Source organism: Gallinula chloropus (assembly GCF_964237585.1).
Source record: "Gallinula chloropus genome assembly, chromosome: 1".
In the NCBI taxonomy this organism is placed as follows: domain Eukaryota; kingdom Metazoa; phylum Chordata; class Aves; order Gruiformes; family Rallidae; genus Gallinula; species Gallinula chloropus.
This window is the reverse complement of record NC_140085.1, coordinates 17,434,551-17,452,663: the sequence shown is the minus strand read 5'-3', so window position 1 is coordinate 17,452,663 and position 18,113 is coordinate 17,434,551. Positions and strand designations below refer to the sequence as shown.

The following is an 18,113-nucleotide window of genomic DNA, read 5'->3' as shown; positions in this document are numbered from 1 at the left end:
ATGAAATCAGTCCTGAACTGAAAAGGTGATACAAAAAGCAGGATTCCGTTGGAGTGTAAAACCACAGCATATAATCACACTGGCACACCTAAAGTTTAAGCATGGAAATAGTTCCACTGAGCCAATGAGACTACTGGCAAAGAAAGCAAATCTAGATGAAAATGACTCACTAACACCTATCTGTAGATACGTGTATTATCCAAACTTCACAGTAAACAGAGATCTAGATACAGTGTGGTCAGTGAAGCCAAATGGATTCTATCTACCTCGACAGGGATACTCTGTGGCAGATAAACTGAATCTTTCTCTAGGCTCTATTGCCTAGACTCGTTCTGACTCCTGCGCAAGCTCCTCAGCTGAAACCTAAATTTAGAGGTCTTAATCTGGAGCTGAATTCCACCCCTAATAAGCTTAAAGTTAATCACCAATTAAAGTATATTGCTAAACCAAGGTCTCAATCAATATGATTTTAGTCATCAAGAGCCCTGAAGAGCTGAATGCAGTAAGTTATGACCACCTAAAGATATGCTTAACTGCAGGACTGAGCAAACAGAGCAGACTTGGAGGTGTGTATAAACCAAACGCAAGCAGCAACATTCCTCAGCAGTTATACATAAATACAGAGTTAATCCATTCAGCAGAAAGGAGTTTCTCAACTGAGGTCTGCAAGACCACATACAGCATTTGTGACATTTTTTTCAACAGGGAAGCACAACCAGGCTAAACCGACATACAGATGTGCTGCAGAAGCATTGAGCTGCTCTGACTATTCAAAGATAGGTAGTGGGTTACTATAAGTATTAAGGACATTACTACTTTTAAAAGATAATCACAGAGCACAAGAGATCTGTGCTATTCTACCTGACTTCCATGTAGCCCATTATTCCTATTGCCCTTAGAAGAGGGCCACAAGAAAAATCCAAACCTATGCTCTCCCTGTGTCTCCCCAAAGTGACACAAAACCATTTCCTGCAAGCACTGAGACAATTCTGACTGCTTTACATCATTTTCAAGTCTACAAACACAGAAACCTAGTACTACAAAACCCACATGCCTAAATAATACTAAACAAAATAGTAATGTAACCAAAATATCCAGATTCAGGCAGGTAACAACTGAAGCTCATTAACAACTAGACAAGTTTATCCAGAAAAATGGAGGAAGAGGGTAACTGATACAGAATGAACTGTTGTTTGCAACAGTAGCCAAAAAGAGATAATTAAATTTCAAAATACAACTAATTAGTACAGATTTGCATTCTTAAGTAAAATACTTATGATTCCTCTAAAGACAACTTTATTGTTCCTTTAAATACAAACTACTCTGAGGAAGCAAGACACAGAAGTGCAAGAGAAAGCTCAAAAAAGCAGGAAGCTGTGCTATGTCGCCCATTTACACAATGGAAATTTCCTAGTAAAACTTTTAAAGTTATTGATTTGCATCGATGGTTTTTGGCTGGAAACATTGCTAATGCTAACCAAATCTGATCAAAGAAACTTGAGGAAAATACCTACTGTAGGTGTTCCAGAGTGGCACAGAAAGAACAAGACTTCATTCAGTATTCTTAAGAATAAGCACACATTTCATGTCATGAAAGAGCTAACATACGCAGGTCTCTGGACAATGAGAAGAAAGTTTCCAATCTTCTAAGAAAAGCAGACAAGCACTACTTTTACCAACATATACTGCAGCCTGGGGAACATGAGTGTATTGTCAAGGGAAATCAATTCCTTGGCAGAGGTTTGGGTATTTGGCCATTAAGGAAAAGAATACACTAAATTAACAGAGCCTACTCATATATGAGTCATTTCGTTTGTCTTGCGTTATCTGAGTGTCCTCCTTGAGTGCTTCTGAACAAGTGGGAGGACTGGAATAGCACAGAAGTCTGCATTTTGCAGACAGGAACAGCAATACGCATTTCTCAGGAACTGCAGAGATTACCCTGTGACCAAAAAAAGGGCAATTCATGCCTGGCATTTTACTGATAATCTAATCAATGAAGTGATTTAAACCTATAGAGTGTCCCCAGCAAACTTACTCTCTCAGAAGCACAAGATTCTGGATTTCAATTTGGGAAAAAAGAAGAAAAACCTGTCACTCAGTCTTCGTTAGCTGCCCATCTTGAACGCAAAGATGCATCCTAATTTTCTTATAAAAATTTACTTCTTGCCCTTTTTAAAAACCACTCTATTAAGAGAGAAAGGTCCTTTTCTTCAGGTCCATGACTAGGTGAAAAGCAGAACATCGCACAGGTCAGACAAAGCCTGTCTCTTATGGTCCCCTTCTATTACTCCCACTAAAAGGATTAAACTAGTCCCTGCTTTTCTGCACCCAGAATTACATTGTGGAACACATTTTGTGGTCCAATGATTAACTGCATTAGGAGGAAGGAAAAAAAAAAAACCCAGAACACCAAATAAGCAGTTTAACTTAGTGCTCTAGAGCAGCAGCAGAGACCAGTGTGAGGCAGACGAGAACTGTCAGTGAGGACTGACAAACTTGGTAGAAAGGCCCAACCTACATGCTTGGACTGGACCACAAGTGGCATTATTACCTGATACCTATGACATTTCTTACTTGCTAAAGACAGCCACTCCAGAAATCTCTGCTTACAAAAAACAGACCACAATGAAAAGCTGTCAAATTAATATTCTGACAGCACCTTCTTGTGGATTCTAACCAATAACTTTGTATGTTTTAATAGCATACTGTTATGTCCTATATCTTCCCCCAATCATGAGGCATTTTGCTCATCACACAATCACTGGACAGAAGGGTGAAGAAGAACATAATCTTCTCCCTTCCCTGCTCCCCCCATTTTGTTTGGGCAGTAATGCACAGAACAGTTCAAAATAAAATGACACATTCATTGATACACAAAGTACTGTTACCAATTTGTTATCACCTATAAAAGAAAGAGACTTTAAGGTAATGCATTGTGCACATATTTCCTTATCTTCAGCAGGAATTATCTCATTTTTGGGATATGACAAAACTGCTATATAAAAAAAGGCAAAAGCGTCTTTAAGGATAGAAGAAAAAATTTAGGAAGCCATTAAGACTTATGAAGAAACTCAGCAAGTATGCCTTTTCTATTCCATTGCCTTTTTTATGAAGACAAGTGCTGAGTTCTCCAGTTCAGGTCTCATATTTTGCCTCTTCTTACTGTGCTTATTTGCAATTACAGTTGCATCCACTTTTGCAGGGACTCTTAAGGAGAAGGATGGACTGTGACTATTAATGTGTCAGTTAAGTGTCAAAATTAGTAAAACAAACAAAATTTGTGTATGCATGCGTGTTTCAAGCTCTCTGATCAACCAAAAATGTTACAGTTAATTTAAAATCACAGCTACTTGGAAAGCATCTTAAAGGTCAGGTGACAGGTAAATGCGTTACCAAGTTACATATTTTAGTTTATGTAAGTGAACTTAATTCTGTATTTCACTAAAGGCTGCAGTTGAATTAGCCATTTCAAACGATATAGCACAGAGAACCAATAATGCTTCAGAGTCCTTAAGACAGGTTTCCCAGTACTTATTTTCCCCTCTGCCACGGGGTAAGGAAATGTGCCAACATTCATAAGGAAAGCTACCAAAGTACAGCATTAAGAACAGCAGGCACACAAGACCTTACAGATCATCTCTCTACATCTCATGCCAGGGAACACCAGGTTAAATAATCAATGCAATGTAACTTAGCTTGTTCTTTGTGAAAAGCAGGTATCTTAAGCAGGTGCCACAAGGTAAAACATGGGCATATTGACAAGGCTATGTCAAAACCCCATTTGCTATGCTCAGGCAGAGAAACCTCTACTGCTGAGTACACAAAATACTTATGGCATAAATTCAAGTCACAAAAGCAAAGTTAGAGATTTTCAAACTGTAAATGGATGTTGTACACTGAGTATCTCTATCATACTCAATATATCCCAGCTTCTAGAAATTAAATTATTTGAACTTTCAACTGTCTTGTGAAAAATATTTGTGAAGAAAGATCACCTCACTTCCCTATACAAATATTTGTGGGATAATTTCTCACCGCAACAAAGTTTTTAAGAAAGCAACTTCACAATTTATGCATAAACCATATTTCTTCTTTTTCTATTAGTTGCAACATTACCAGTTTAAAACTACTTTACTATAGTACAATTCATGTAAGTAATCATGTATTTGAGATTGTTATAGCAAACAATGATGAACTTTTAAGTAGTGTTTATTATACAGAAGCTGAAATTTCTAAAAAATAACTTCGTAACCCATAGATTAGTTCTTTATAAAAGTTCCACTGAATTACCAGAGTGCTAGATGGATACTTGCTGAAAACCATGACTATTACTAAAAACCAAAAGAACCCCACCACACCCCAATTCAATTTCTGCATTCTTATCTAAATAAAACACAAGGTTTAGCTACATACAGTTCCAGAGAGCACATCGTGAGGGCAGCAGTTGAGAAGGTGGCTCTTGCACACTCGGTCATCACTGAATTTGATTCGCTGACGGGTTGTGTCACCTGCAATATAGAAACCAACACATTCCAGGTTAGAAATCTGGAGAAGCCAGACACGTCTTGCAGGTTACATGCAAAGCGTTAACACTGCCCTGCCACATAGCGAAGGCCTATGGAAACTAGAACATAAAACACTGTATGCGTCTTTGCCAAATAACTCCAAAACCACAAATACATGTTTTAATGCTCTTATTGCTATTTTAAAATCCTCTCAAACTTCTTCGAAAATGCAGCGTGAAAAGTGCTTGAAACCAGGGAGACAGCATTAGCTTAAAAACAGCATTTGCTAAATGAGCTATATAACGTTCTACTCAGGTTTTGCATGAAATAGTGATGTACTTGTATGCAACAAATAGCATATAAAAGCAGCCTCATAAACACAAAATGATACACATTAAGTATTCACCAAATCCCACCTGATACTCATTTTAGGATTTTGCTCTTGGATGCAAATTCTTTTGATGGTAATAGCATGAACAGTTGGCAGAATAATAATTTTAAATGCTTACAAACCTGAAAAAATCAGTCAAACATATGGACATAGCCTATATGCAAAATTATTTTACAGATGTTTGCATATCTCTGTATCATAAGCCTTTTTTCTTCTTTTTCTTCTACATGTTGTTTGGCTGGGAACATCTTATATCTTCATCATGGCAGGTTGTAGTTCCTGCATCAGCAGAAGCATCAACCTGCCCACACACTGAGGTCCAATCGCAAGCTTAAATAACCCCATCTAAGGAGCAAGACCTAAAGTCTTCAGAACAAAGTAACCAGCTGGTATTCTGGGGATGCGGGAATATGTTTTCCTTACAGACATAATTGTCATTACTTGAGATTCGTAAGAGAGACCGCTGCTACAGGTCTCTTCTTGTTAAGACACAGGCATGATAAAACCACTTTTAATCTCTCTGAGAATGTATCTATTTATTCATTTTTTAAACAATGTAAAAACTTGTTAATCTCTAATCAATGAAAACCTACTGATGAATTACTGAAGCACAGAGGGCTGCTGAGGTGGGAAAAAAAAGGGACATAAAATGAGTACAGATAGCAGCCTTTTCCATTTCATCAAGTATTTGATGTATGCAGATACATTTTGCAGTTAAGAGATTTTTATGGCTTCATGACCTGAAACACTGAGGATTTTATTCTATTAATTCAAGAAGCCAAATTCATTACTGAGGTAACTATGACAGAGGGGAATAAAAAACCCGCATCTTATTAATCAAGCCTTTCTTACTATTATGTGATCTGATTTTTAAGTATCAGCTCTATGCATAGGATGCTCATATATAACATTTTCAGATGGGCCAAGTTTCAAATTATTAAGCAAACAAAGGTTTCCAGAAACACCGCATACTTAATTTGCCTGTGGGATACAGCAATTAAAACCTGTAATCCACAGAGTACAGACAGCTTCAAAGCAGTTCAACAATAGGTTTTCTAGAGGGCAACCTTACTGCTTAGTTATAGTTACACTACTAAAAATTTAGAGCAATCCCTTTGCAATCATGCCTGCTACTGCAGTCAAAAGTTTCGCTTTGCTTTTTTTTTTCTTCTTTTTAGGAGGTGGATCCATATTTTCTTTTTAAACACATAACTGCGTTTGTTCCACATTCATTAACACATCTGAAAAGTTATTGATAACTCACGGCTCGGCGAATGCGGGGCCTTTCTGACACTCCCTTGCAGATTGATGTAGGCAGGCAAAGATACATTGAACCTTTATAAATAAAACAAGGGGCCAGATTGTTCAGTTTGTATAGAATAATAGAATCTGCCAGCAATTTTAACACAGCATCTAGAAATACACGTTGACTGTAAAGATTCTTCTATATAAAGACAAATTAACAAAGTCAAGAAAAGTATTTTTCAAAAGACAGCTGATGGCCTAATAGCACTGACCTATCAGGGCTCAAGCTGTTATCAAGACAAGGAAATTGCTAAAAGACTCAAGGTTCCTTTGGTAACATTGGCAAGTAGGATTTTCACAGATGTTACCTCAATTTCTACATGTAGCTTTTTAAAATACCACTACCATAGCCAGGAACTGATGCTACAGCTGCAGGACAGTCTGTTTTCATCTAAATGGCTAGCATGATAATCACAATTACCAAACTGAGATAAGACAACACATGGAAAAAAAAAATAAATAGGAGAATCTGATCAACGACAGCCTCAAGAACACATCCCACATTTATATTTTAAATGCTTATTCTTTCTGCACTGTGGCTTTTGCATAGTACCTATGCGATTTTCAGGAAGGTTCCCATACACAGAACATTCAGATATTGACCTTTTTCTTCCTATGAAAAGCAGTTTCATACATTTGCCTTTGTTTTTAATCTGTGCTGTTTCAGAAGGCTTATCAAAAAGAAAAGGTGTGATACACTATGTCCTAACAATGACTGAATTTTGTGCCCCTGTCAGCTCATTCCAGTCTGATAGCCTCAAAAGAAAATGCTTTTATTCCTTCACAAATTTGTGAGCTCCAATACCCCTAAATAGTGCAGACCTGTTAACAGGCAAAGACAGAAGATGCATTCTGCTGCTGATTTACAGGTAAGTCATCTTGAGTAGGTGATGACCAGGGGTCTACATGGGCTGCTATGGGGAGATGAGGACACACAGAGAATAAAATCTACAGATCCACTCTACACCTGACACTCAGCCTACAAACAAAAGAGACTTTCACAGATGCCTTCTAAGATTTAAAACAACACGAATATATTTGGTTTTAAGCCAAGGACTTTGTATGTCAGATAACCAAGACACTCCTCCTCCAATTTTTCTCCTCTCAAATTGCACTTAGGTTGATACATCTTTGTACGGTCAATCAATCAAGTGAATGCTAAGCAATGTTTATGAATATTTTTTAAAAGACTTTGTATATGCTGCAGTAACAAAATAATACATCCAAGTACCAAGTAGCTGCATTCATCTAAATTTTGGAAGTATCCTTAAACAGTTACAAAGGAGTCACCATCACTGATATTTCAGACCTTACTGCAAGTTTTATTTTAAAAGGTAAAGAATTAAATTAGCTCAGAATAGCATGTTGTTTAACCCTGCCTCTGAAAAATACCAGAGTATTCAACTACTCGACCTTTAGTACTCATGCTCATTAAAGAAATCAAAGTAATTTACCAGGGCATTAGAGGAGTCAACATTGATTACTATAAGCTATCTCTGTGTTTCTAATTAGATTTTCTCTATCTAAAAAAAAATTTTAAAAAAATTAAATGGAGACACAGGAAAAATAAATTAGATTTTCCTCAAGAAGCAGCAGCTTTAGTTTTACTTAAAGTACCTGGCCCAAACCACATTTCTACAAGAGACTGCTTTCAGATGAGCAGAGAACTTTAAAACAGAATTTAAACCATTCAAGAAGAAAAGCCAAGCATCAAGGCCATTTTTACACTTACACATTGCTATCCTTTATAAGCATAATGAAACTGCACACCAGAGACACAACTTAAAAAGACGAGGGCAGTAATATAAACTTTCTAAAGGAAGTTTTTTATTTTGCATTAAACATGATGACTACAAAAATAACATAATTATTCAAGATCAATGCATTAATGCTGATCAAGGCACATCCAGAGGTGAAGATCACAATGTGCACTTGGACTATGTAACTCACTTTGAACTCCCACGTCTAATCTATTAACAAGCCTCCACAATATTATTCCCGTTCAGTATGTATGAATCACAAACCAGCAGAATGAATACTTATGAATCAACAGTGCTGTGCAATATATATATGTATATTGCTTATAGCAATGATTTATTTGATCCAGCATCTCTTACTGTTCTGATGTATCCTAATACAATTCCAGTGCACTGATAATTACCAGTTACAATCCAACTGTAACCTACAATTTCAAGCTACAGCTACCGGTGCAATCCATACAAAGACAACAACATGTATTTTCATGCTGTTGATTTCCTGCATTAAGCTACTTCAACCAAAACTAGTTAACTATCCGCTCAAAGTTTTTAAGCCTGAGTCCCAACATGTTGGCAAGGGACCCTGAAAGCTTTACTCATGAAGAGCTACTACCTGGGAGGAGTATCAGGTTAAAGTCTGCGTATCAAATTCCATCAGCAAACCAAGCCCTGCGTAACAAGTATTCAACATCAATATTTGACTGAGGCTTGACACAGAAGAACCTGTTCCTGCTACACACTGAACACGCAGCTAATTCTCATATTCTTCTCACTAACATTGGATGCATCTTTATCATTAATGCCTCCTGAATAAGACATTTCTAAGCAGGATTGCTTCTGAGTTACACTATGACTGAATTAATACTTGTCAATGTAGAACAGAATGAACCCATGTTTTAGCTTACACACTACAAGCGGAACAGGAATGATTTTCTATGAGGTATGAATATGCCCATTTGCCATTTCACATGGTATCCCAAATCCACAGTAGAAAAAAAATCCTCAAGTCCTTCACTATTCCCCTCATTTTTAAGAGCTACGGTACCAGAACTTTGTAACAAAGCCAGCAAATACACTCAAATCACTTGACATGACGGTTGCTCTCAAAGCCTTCTGATCAACCCTGATTGCCAAATAATCTTTTGATGTAGCTTGTGCGCTGCTACTACTTTCAGAGTTCCAAGCTGATGTAAAATTCACATTTTGGGTAGGTTTTGCAGAAATTCATGCATACAAGACACTTTTTTCCTGCCTATACTTTGCTGCTGATCCATATTTGAAAGAAGAGCTCTCAGAGGTGGCTCTTGGCTCCCTAACGTGGCTCTCAGCTTGAAGCTACCCAAATGGCCAGCAGTCCTCCAGTAACAATGTACTGAGACTGACTTAACAAAACACAGCTTTACACCTGTAGGTGGAAAGTAGTATAAGTGGAAAACAAAAAATCTAAGTGCCCTGAAAACACTAACTTCAACCCAACACTCAACCTTACATACACAGACAACTCTTCAATAATCCCATATAAAAACAAATCAAAAAATGGGTTACAAATTCTAGATTGCACCTCTTTTACCATATAAAGGGTGTCATCAACACAGGATGACTAAGATAAGCACAGAAATGTTAATACTTCTCTGTCCTCCTTACTTGGGAGCAGCTGAAGTCACACATCAGTAACCACTAGTAAGGATAACTGAGGTTGATAAATTAAAACAGCAAAACTGATTAAGATGTGAACAGATGCCAAAAGGGTATTTTATGTTTCAATGCCATAAGACATTCTAGAACAAGAAAAGTGCTTTGCTAGTAACAGCTGAAGAACTGACTTGAAGGCTCCAAACACAGCAGTTCAGCTCAAAATGCTAGTACGTGAAGAGAAGAGGTGGACTGGTTCTCCATGCTCCTGGGTTCTGTATAGCTAAAGGCTCCAAAGATTCTTCTGCTGGTCATGTAGCATAGTATTTCTTAGGATGCTTGGAGGTACATTTTCATGACCACATGTAAGTCTCAGAAGCACATACAAGTTTACCCATCTCTTAAAAACCAACCCAATTAACTTTGCTGTTTTTTTCCTATTTCTAGACTATAACCTAGTTTTGATGTAGTGGCAATTATTTTAGAAAAAACCCACCCAGCCCAAAACCACCACCACATTTCTTTACAACAGTGAAGTCTTCACAGTTTCAAGATGCTGTGATGTTCCAGGGCTATTCTGACCTGTTCTGCATCTGCACTGCTGTCAGAAGCAATGATCCTGCTCCACCCTCTGCTTCCAACCCACTCCTCACAATGACCCCAGTGCTCACGCAAAACAGAACAGGTAACTGACCTGGAAGAAGTTGAACCAGTTAAGCAAGATAAGCTGATTTAAGATAAAATGGGATCTTCATAATCAGGCCTTTTGAAGAAAACCTGGCAATCTTTGTCCATTCCAGATACATTTTTAAAGAAGCAAAACAAAACTAAATTTCCCAGCGTACTACTATCATCTGTTAGCATTTCACTCAATTTGTACATGACTTGATTTATTTCAAACCGATATGATTCTACTTGTAAGGATCACTCCTATTTTCTAGATGGCAAAACAAGGACTTACCAAAGCATACTACTGAAAAAAATCTTTAATAATCTTTTCAGTTGAAAAAAATTCTTTTTCTATCAGCTCATTCCTAACACTTCTGAGTGGCAACTTTCCACAGCTCTGGTTACCAGTAATAAATCCAGCTCAAGCTAACCTTGTTACATACATCAACGGTTAAAGAGTCCTTTAGCTTAACTGCTAACAGTAAAAGAATTATATGAACAAAACATTTGCATGTAAGTATGTAAGATTAGCACTTGGTCTTCAGCCAGCACTCCTTATTTCTTGATATTTGGGAAACCCACCCTATGTATTCAGTAGCTTACGGCTAAGCCTCTCTATTATTTAAGTATGTCAGGTTATCAGTGCTCAGAATGACAAACTTCAGAGGAGATTCTTTCCAACCCGCAGTCATGACTCTGTTAGTCCAGCTTTTTGCTAACATCAAAATCATTGACATTTCTTTTTCCTCATAGCTTTGGCATGGTCCACTCATCCAATCCAGTTTTCCATTTCTTGTCAAAGGTAATTTTAAGTTAGGTGTTTTAAGGAATTTTGAAGAAAACCACCTGGTTTTAAATAATGTACTTCTCCACACATGTAACAGAGCCATACTGCCATTACAGAATGATTTTGTTGTACTGATATTAACAGCACAACTGCGTTTTTCAGTATCTCAAATGAAGTCTAAGAACTGCAACTCACTGGAAACACCTGAAGAACATCTGCCAAGTTGCTTCCATTTCACATCTATCAGGTGTCTGGCACCCAAGCAAAGGCAAGCGCAGAACAGCAGGGCATGGGACAGGGCAGCTGGCAGGAGGCTGCCTGAACATCACATCCTGGCAGGTACCAGGCAGTGGTTCATCAGAGGTTGAGCGATGCCGCCTGACTAGCAGTGCATCTATCCCACTGCTTAGAATTTTAACAAAGGAGGAAGCAGGTTGCCAAAGCAAGTCAGGAAGGGGTGGGGGGACCAAGTCTGTTCTCCCTGCTTGCAAGCCTAGGGGTATAGCAAGGGGCAGGCCCAGAGCCACACACCTAGTTCTGGATAGCCACATACTGGGCAACTCTGAAACAGGAAATTTTCTTACTAACACAGCTTATTTTTCATAAATATTCCTACAGCATCGTTGCAGCTCAGTGGATATTTTCTGTATGAATTTGACCAATACAGAACTGTACTTTCTGGATGTTCTCGGAGCTCAACAGTAAATTTGTAACAAGATTTCATAACTACCTCCTTTGAGCTTCTCCATTCTGGGCTCAGAGACATCACTTACAATGACTGTGCACACACTTCCACAAATTATAACCTACAGCTCATCTCCTAAAACCGTGTTTGAGCATCTCACCGTGGAATTTTCAAAACCTTTTGCAGAACATGTTCCTTTTCTCTGCAAAGGATATCATAAGCTAAAGTAATACTGACTACACACTCAAGACATTGGATTTGAATTCACCTCTGAGTCTGTTCTATTCTCACTGTAAAGATAAAACATTCAATCTCTACCTTTTCTAATACAGAATTTTAAATTTCACATTCCAGACTCCTCAAAAAAATCCAACCAACCAAACCCAGCACCACTAACCCCCCTCTTTGAACTATATAAATTATAATTCCTGGTAATCAGGAAATTAAAAAGCACTTTGGCAATTTTAAACAACATAAATCACAAACCACCAATAACGATTTTTTTTAAGAAGCATTTTAAACTCCATTGTGTTGCCAGGCAGAGCAACATCAAAGGCAATGTGGACAAGTGGTGAAACAAGAGATACAATCTACCAAAAAACAGAAAACTGTCACATTCTAATGAAAAGCTGCAATTTGCTTTTCATTAGAAATAGAGTATTTTTCAAAGGTGATATGAACATTTTAAAAATAAAATCAAATTACCCTAAAGCCACTACTCTTGAGGTTAGCAATATTTCAGCGACCTTGAGCCTGGCCTTGAATTTAATAAGTACCAGTTCTGCAGAAAAGGATGATTTTCAATTCCTGTGCACACTTTGGTCTAAATAATGATCCACTGGCTTTGTAACTTAAGACAAACACAATAAAACTAGAATGGTGTTACACCCATATCCTCAACTCCCAGCTTAATCCAATAACGGAAGTCAGTTTTGCAAAGTCTTTTCTCCTTATCCTTCCCATCCTGCCGATTTTGTTTAGATGCTTCCCTGAGCCAGTTAGTTTCTGAACAGTCCAGCACATGCTGTTTGGGAATTAAGAGGGTGGGTGAAAAGGGGGAACACAATTACTAATCAAATAACTTTTCTCACAAGCCTAACTGAAATCTACTCTGACACTGCTTTTCCTGGTTTAGATCTTACTCATTTAGCATTTTTAAGCAATCACAGGTAAATTACATTCTTCTCCCACCACACAAGAGAAAATATATTCATAAATTGAAAGAGCACCCCCCCACACACACACTTCTGTGTAGTGTTAGGTATCTCTGAGACAATGATCTAGGTGCCAACACTGGGAAGACTTGTGTTTCATGACTACATTACTTTGCCAAGCACTTAAGATACACGAAGTGACAACAAGAAGTATTTGAAAATCTCTGGGCCATGGCAAAAATCACCCTAAGTCAGATCCTGCATGATGACTACTCACTAACCAGCCTTGCTCTGGAAAGCAACCTCTGCCAAGCAGTAGGTTTCCAATGATCAGGCCCTTCGTTTAAAACAACTACAAGCACTTAGCAGAAAGCAGTCATGACATACTAGGTCCGTGAAAACTGGTTACATTTATTTAGAACTCTGATTTGTACTAAAAAGAAAAAAAGAAAAAACCTAGCAAAAGCTGTCAGATCACATTGCGCCAGTACAACAGATGACCAGCACATACATGCTACATCTCAGTTCAAACACCCTACTCAGTACATGGGAAAACAGGTAACCTTTAATTCAACACGAAGCTACAACAAGCATGTAACACATCTGCAAGTGCGAGTACAAGGTGCAGAACATTCAAATATTCTCTGTTTGCGGTTACCCCCGGGGGCAGCGTTCTCGTGTTTATAAATAAAATCCCACAGCCTTCACAGCAACAGAACTCTTCCAGCCATCCTCAAACTATCTGGATTTACGGATGGCTGCCGATTGAAACGTTCATGACTGCCATGCACCCTGACAAAAATTCTGAGCAGCTTCACGCCATGATAATTCTTCAGTTCACTATGTGACCGCAGAATGATCCGAAACCTGACTGCACCTAGTATCTCTTTCTTAGGATTACTGCCTCTAGTTAAATTTTCGGTTAGCTACTTGGGGCTCGTTTGTTTCTAAGGGAGTCCGTTTGCTTGGGCTAACTACACTCTTCCAGAGAGCAACAGCCATACCCACCTGCTGACTGAAATGATGGTTTGGGTCAGACTTTAGACAAAACTAGACTCCACAAAAACACTTACTCCACTGAAGCGGCTGGTGGTTTGGGGGGATTTTTTTCTTTATTTGTACCCGTCTCCCTCTGCCCCCCATCCGCACCCAGCACCAGTCTCCCTCAGCGGGGAGCCGCGCCGGAAGGCCCCGCGGACGCGCCTTTAGCGGCGCGGTTCCCGCTGCAAACCCCGGACACCGCGGAGAGCGGATCTTAAACGGGAGCTGCAACGGCAGCACAGCCTCCCGCTGCCCGGACAGCGGCTGGCGCTGGCAGCCCCGCAGGGGTAGGCGGCGCCCGACTACCCCCGAACCCCGGGGGCGGCAGCGCGGAAAGGCCCCGCGCCGCCGCTGATCTATGGCCTCGGCAGGCCCCGCCCCGCGGAAGGTGTGTGTGTGGGGGGGCGATGGAGCAGGCCCCGGGCCTGCCAATCACGGTGAACGGCCGGCCTGCCCGGTACCGCGCTGACCTCAGGGGCTTCGGCGGCTCCGCCTCCTCCTCCCCTCCCCCGCCCCGGCCGTGGGGTACTTACCGTCCCGGGACGTGCCCATGAGCTGGTCCAGCATGGCGCGCATCTGGGCCTGCGCCGACATCTTGAGCGAGCGAGGGGCGGCCCGGCCCGGGCGAGTCACGCCGACAGCGGCCTACAAGGCCCGAGGCCCGGCGCGGCGCTCAGCCCTCCCCCTCGCGTCACTGCTGCGGCCCGGGCGGAGCCGCTCCCCCGACACCGCGGGGGGACGCAGGCGCTGCCTCTGCCTAGCGCTCCCCTCGGAGAGCGGAGCGGGAAACCGGCCTCGGTGCCGCCGCCGCCACCTCGCTTCGCTTCGCCTCCCCTCCCCCCTCCGCTCCTCCCGCTTCCTCTCACGCCTGCCACGCGCGCGCGCCAGCGGTAACGGAAACCCGCGCGCACGCGCCCTGAGCCCCCCGCGTCCGCTCCGCGACGTCAGCGCGGACGGGCTTTGTCGCCCGCTGATTGGCCACGGCGTGAGGTGTTCGGCCGGTGACGCACCTCGCGGTGAGGTCCCTGATTGGGACGTGGAGCTTTTCGCCAGGCTGGGGCCTCGGGGCGCGCTGATTGGCGGGGCCGCCCCGCGTAGCTGCCGTGACGTCCCGGTCTCCGCGTCAGCAGCGCGGCCTGATCCGCGGCGGCCGCGCCCTCCGGCAGCGACGCGGGGGCGCCGGGCCGGGCTGGCGAGCCCCAGCCCGCTGCGGGGACCGGAGTCAGGCGGCGCCTTTCGCCTCCACGGAGGGAAGCGCCGCCGGAACGGCTTAACGATGGGTGATTCTGACGCGCCGCAGCACGTGGCTGAGCGCTGCCCCGCGGCCCGGTCCCGCCCGCGCACCCGCGGGGCAGCGGCGAGCCGCCCAGCTCGTGCGCGCAGGGCCGCGCCGGGCGCCCCGGGCGCGGGGGCGCAGGCGGCGCCTGAGCCGGCGCTGCCGAAGACGCCCCTTAAGCTCAGCTCCCTTTGTTTGACCGGTACTCGGCGCCGCGTCGCGGCCCCGTTCGTCTCTCAAGCTGCCAAGCGCCGTTACAGACGCGCCGGCGAGAACAGCGGTGGTCGCACCCGCTTCCCGGGCAGCCTCCCTGGCAGCTTGTCACGCGTCGCGGCTAATCCGGCCCCCCGAGCACCAGGACCCAGCCGGTTCTAGCCTAACTCCCCCCGCACTTTGTGCCCGTCCCTTTCTTAACCGTCGCGTTGCCACCTAGTGCCCAAACGCCGTCACTGACGGCCACAAGGCTCAGTTCTGGCTGCCCGGGGCCTGTTCAACTCCCGAGGTTTGCTGAACGCGAGAGAAGAAAAGGGAACGTGAAAAGCCTTTGCAACGAACAAGCTCCCCCAGTGATCTGGCTTTGGCAAGGGACGGTGAGAAACGGGCTCAGGTGGGAGTCCTTTGTGGCTCCTTCGGGAACAGATCCCCTACCTGGTGCTCACCACACGTCCTGGCTTTGTTTTTTCTTCAGCATATGAATTTACTTTTGTTAGTCATTCCAGTACCTTGAAAGGGAAGTAACTGGGAACAATACAGACCCACGTCAGAATTTTCTCTGTGGAGACATTTTAGCCTTTCTTTGTACCCATGCTGTACAAACTTCAGGTACTCTAATTTATAAAGAGCAAATACAGCTTTTTCCATCCATTTCTGGCCAAACGTCAGCTTTAGGCCCAGGACTGGTTTATGGGAGCCATGTGTTTTTCTTCTGGAGCAATATACAGCAGGATCTGGATGGAGCAGACCTTTAGTCTGTCTGGAAAGTAAATTGCAGTATGTAGCTGCTACATCACAAAACTCAGAGCAGCAAATAGCATCACAGCCACTACCAGGGTACAGTGACTGCTGCAAATAGGTTGGTGCTTTCCCTCCTGTGATATCAACCCTTAAGAAAAAAATAACCCTACTGTTTAACTAGTAAGACACTGCAGGAATTACAAACCAGATTTGGGGTATACAGAATTTTAAAACTTACTGTTCACTTCTTATCTTACCCCAGTAGCCCAGATCTCCCCAGTTATAAGGATCTATCATGCCTCTCCACCATACCTCGGAGATAAAACTATTCCAAGTTTTTAAATACAGGGGAAGGAGAATATAAACGTTTAGATGACGTTAACTCTATTTCCGGTGCTTTTCTGACAGAATACTTTGCTTTTCTGGGTAGTGAAAAAAACCCACTATTTTGTTAGCCTTCCTTATAGCTCTTCCCCCAAGCAAACAAGCCTCACATTTTTAGTCATTACAAGTCATCCTTATTACAGATTTCTTACACATCTTGAATATAATTCAACTCTTTTCTGAGAAGGGGGCAGCATCAACTCAAGACAGTATTGATTTTCTTATAAAAAGAAACTTGCTGGTTCGGCTTGCAAGAAAAGAAAACAGCAGCATGATTGTGTCTCTGGTGTAACTGGCAGTAATAGGTTCACTTTAGTTTTTCTGAGATTTACAGTGTGTAAAAGAGGATAGGAAGCCTACAGTCGCAGAGAAACATATAATTCAGTAAGTAGTATTCATCTCTGAATTGTCACTAGCTCACCAGCGTGGGGAAAAAAAATCTTCAAGATGAAAGAGCTCTGTGGTGCTGCCAGAATCCACTCATGTTCCCAAGACAGGGCCTTTGCTCTTGGGAGAGCAGAAAATTCCACACACGCATAGGGTGCCGTTGGAAAACCCTACAGCAAGCAGACCTGTTCTCTTACCTACGGACTCTGAGGGGGGAACGAACAACTCCTCGTTCAGCAGCGAAAGCTGACGTGTTTCTCCACTACAAAGCACCTTCCCCTCATTCCGCCGAGGCTGCCTGTCGTACCACACGTTCGGATCGAAGGGGAAAACCCACCCATCCCGTTCCGACAATTCTAGGATATTTATTCGGGAATAAATAGGTGACACAGCCGAGTCATCTTAACCCTTCCCTCCTGGCTGCTGAGGCAACCTGAAGCCCACCAGGCCGGCGACCTCCTCAGGCGAGCGCTCGCCCTTGCCGTGGTACTCCTGGTGCAGGGCCGCGTGCTCCCGGACGCTGCGGAGCAGGCAGAGATAGGTGGCGGCCTGGAAGTGCAGCTCCTGCTGGGCCCGGCACAGCTTCTCGCTGGTGACCTGCGAGAGGAGGGAACGAGCCCCTGAGACTCCCTCCCCCGGGGCCACCGGCTCCCGCGCCGGGCTGCGCGGACACCGGCAGGGCCGCCCCCGCCTCACACCCCCCACCTCGCTCCCGGGGGGGACGGAAAAGGGACGGGAGCGTGCGGAGGACCCCGCGCGTACCCGGTGGGCGCGGAAGGCCGCGACGATGTGCTGGTAGGCGGGTGTGTCGCGGTAGGGGCGGCCCGCCCGGCCGCCGGCGTAGCGGAGCTCCCGCAGGAGGCCGCGTAGGGTCCGCAACGGGGAGCCCAGCGCCGCCATCTTCCGGCCGTCCCCGCCCGCCGACCAATCAGGAAGCGTCCGGCGCGCGCGGGATTCACCCACGCGGCCCGGGCCCGGCGGCGCGGGGGGAGCCGATGCTGCGAGCGCCCCCTCGAGGCGCGGCTCCGCCGGCGCGGGCCATGGAGCGCCCAGCCTCCCCTCCCCCCATAGTCAGCGGAGGGCAAGTGCGGAAGGTGGAGCGCGCGGGCGAGCTCGTGCCGAGGCCCGCGCGCGGCCCCGCCTCCCGCTCGCACGAGGCCGTTGGGGTGGGCGGGGAGCGGCA

The 18,113-nt window shown here is 43.7% G+C and overlaps 1 protein-coding gene across 3 annotated transcripts in view; it reads right to left on the bottom strand.

The window, feature by feature from the left end:
* Window positions 1-17,899, bottom strand: part of LOC311197837 (putative RNA-binding protein Luc7-like 2) — a 36,766-nt gene extending 18,867 nt beyond the window's left edge. Inside the window, exons 1-3 of one of the 3 annotated variants that reach the window (XM_084271669.1) lie at window positions 17,693-17,899; window positions 17,407-17,527; window positions 4,417-4,511 (exon numbers count right to left, since the gene is read on the bottom strand). In XM_084271669.1, the coding sequence (XP_084127795.1) occupies window positions 4,417-4,511; window positions 17,407-17,527; window positions 17,693-17,830 (354 nt within the window). In that variant the 5' untranslated portion in view covers window positions 17,831-17,899. Of the gene's footprint in view, window positions 1-4,416; window positions 4,512-6,163; window positions 6,235-14,462; window positions 14,780-17,406; window positions 17,528-17,692 lie in introns of those variants that run through there. The other 2 variants (XM_084271668.1, XM_084271667.1) reach the window with 2 other exon arrangements.
* Between the last annotated feature and the right edge of the window lie 214 nt (window positions 17,900-18,113).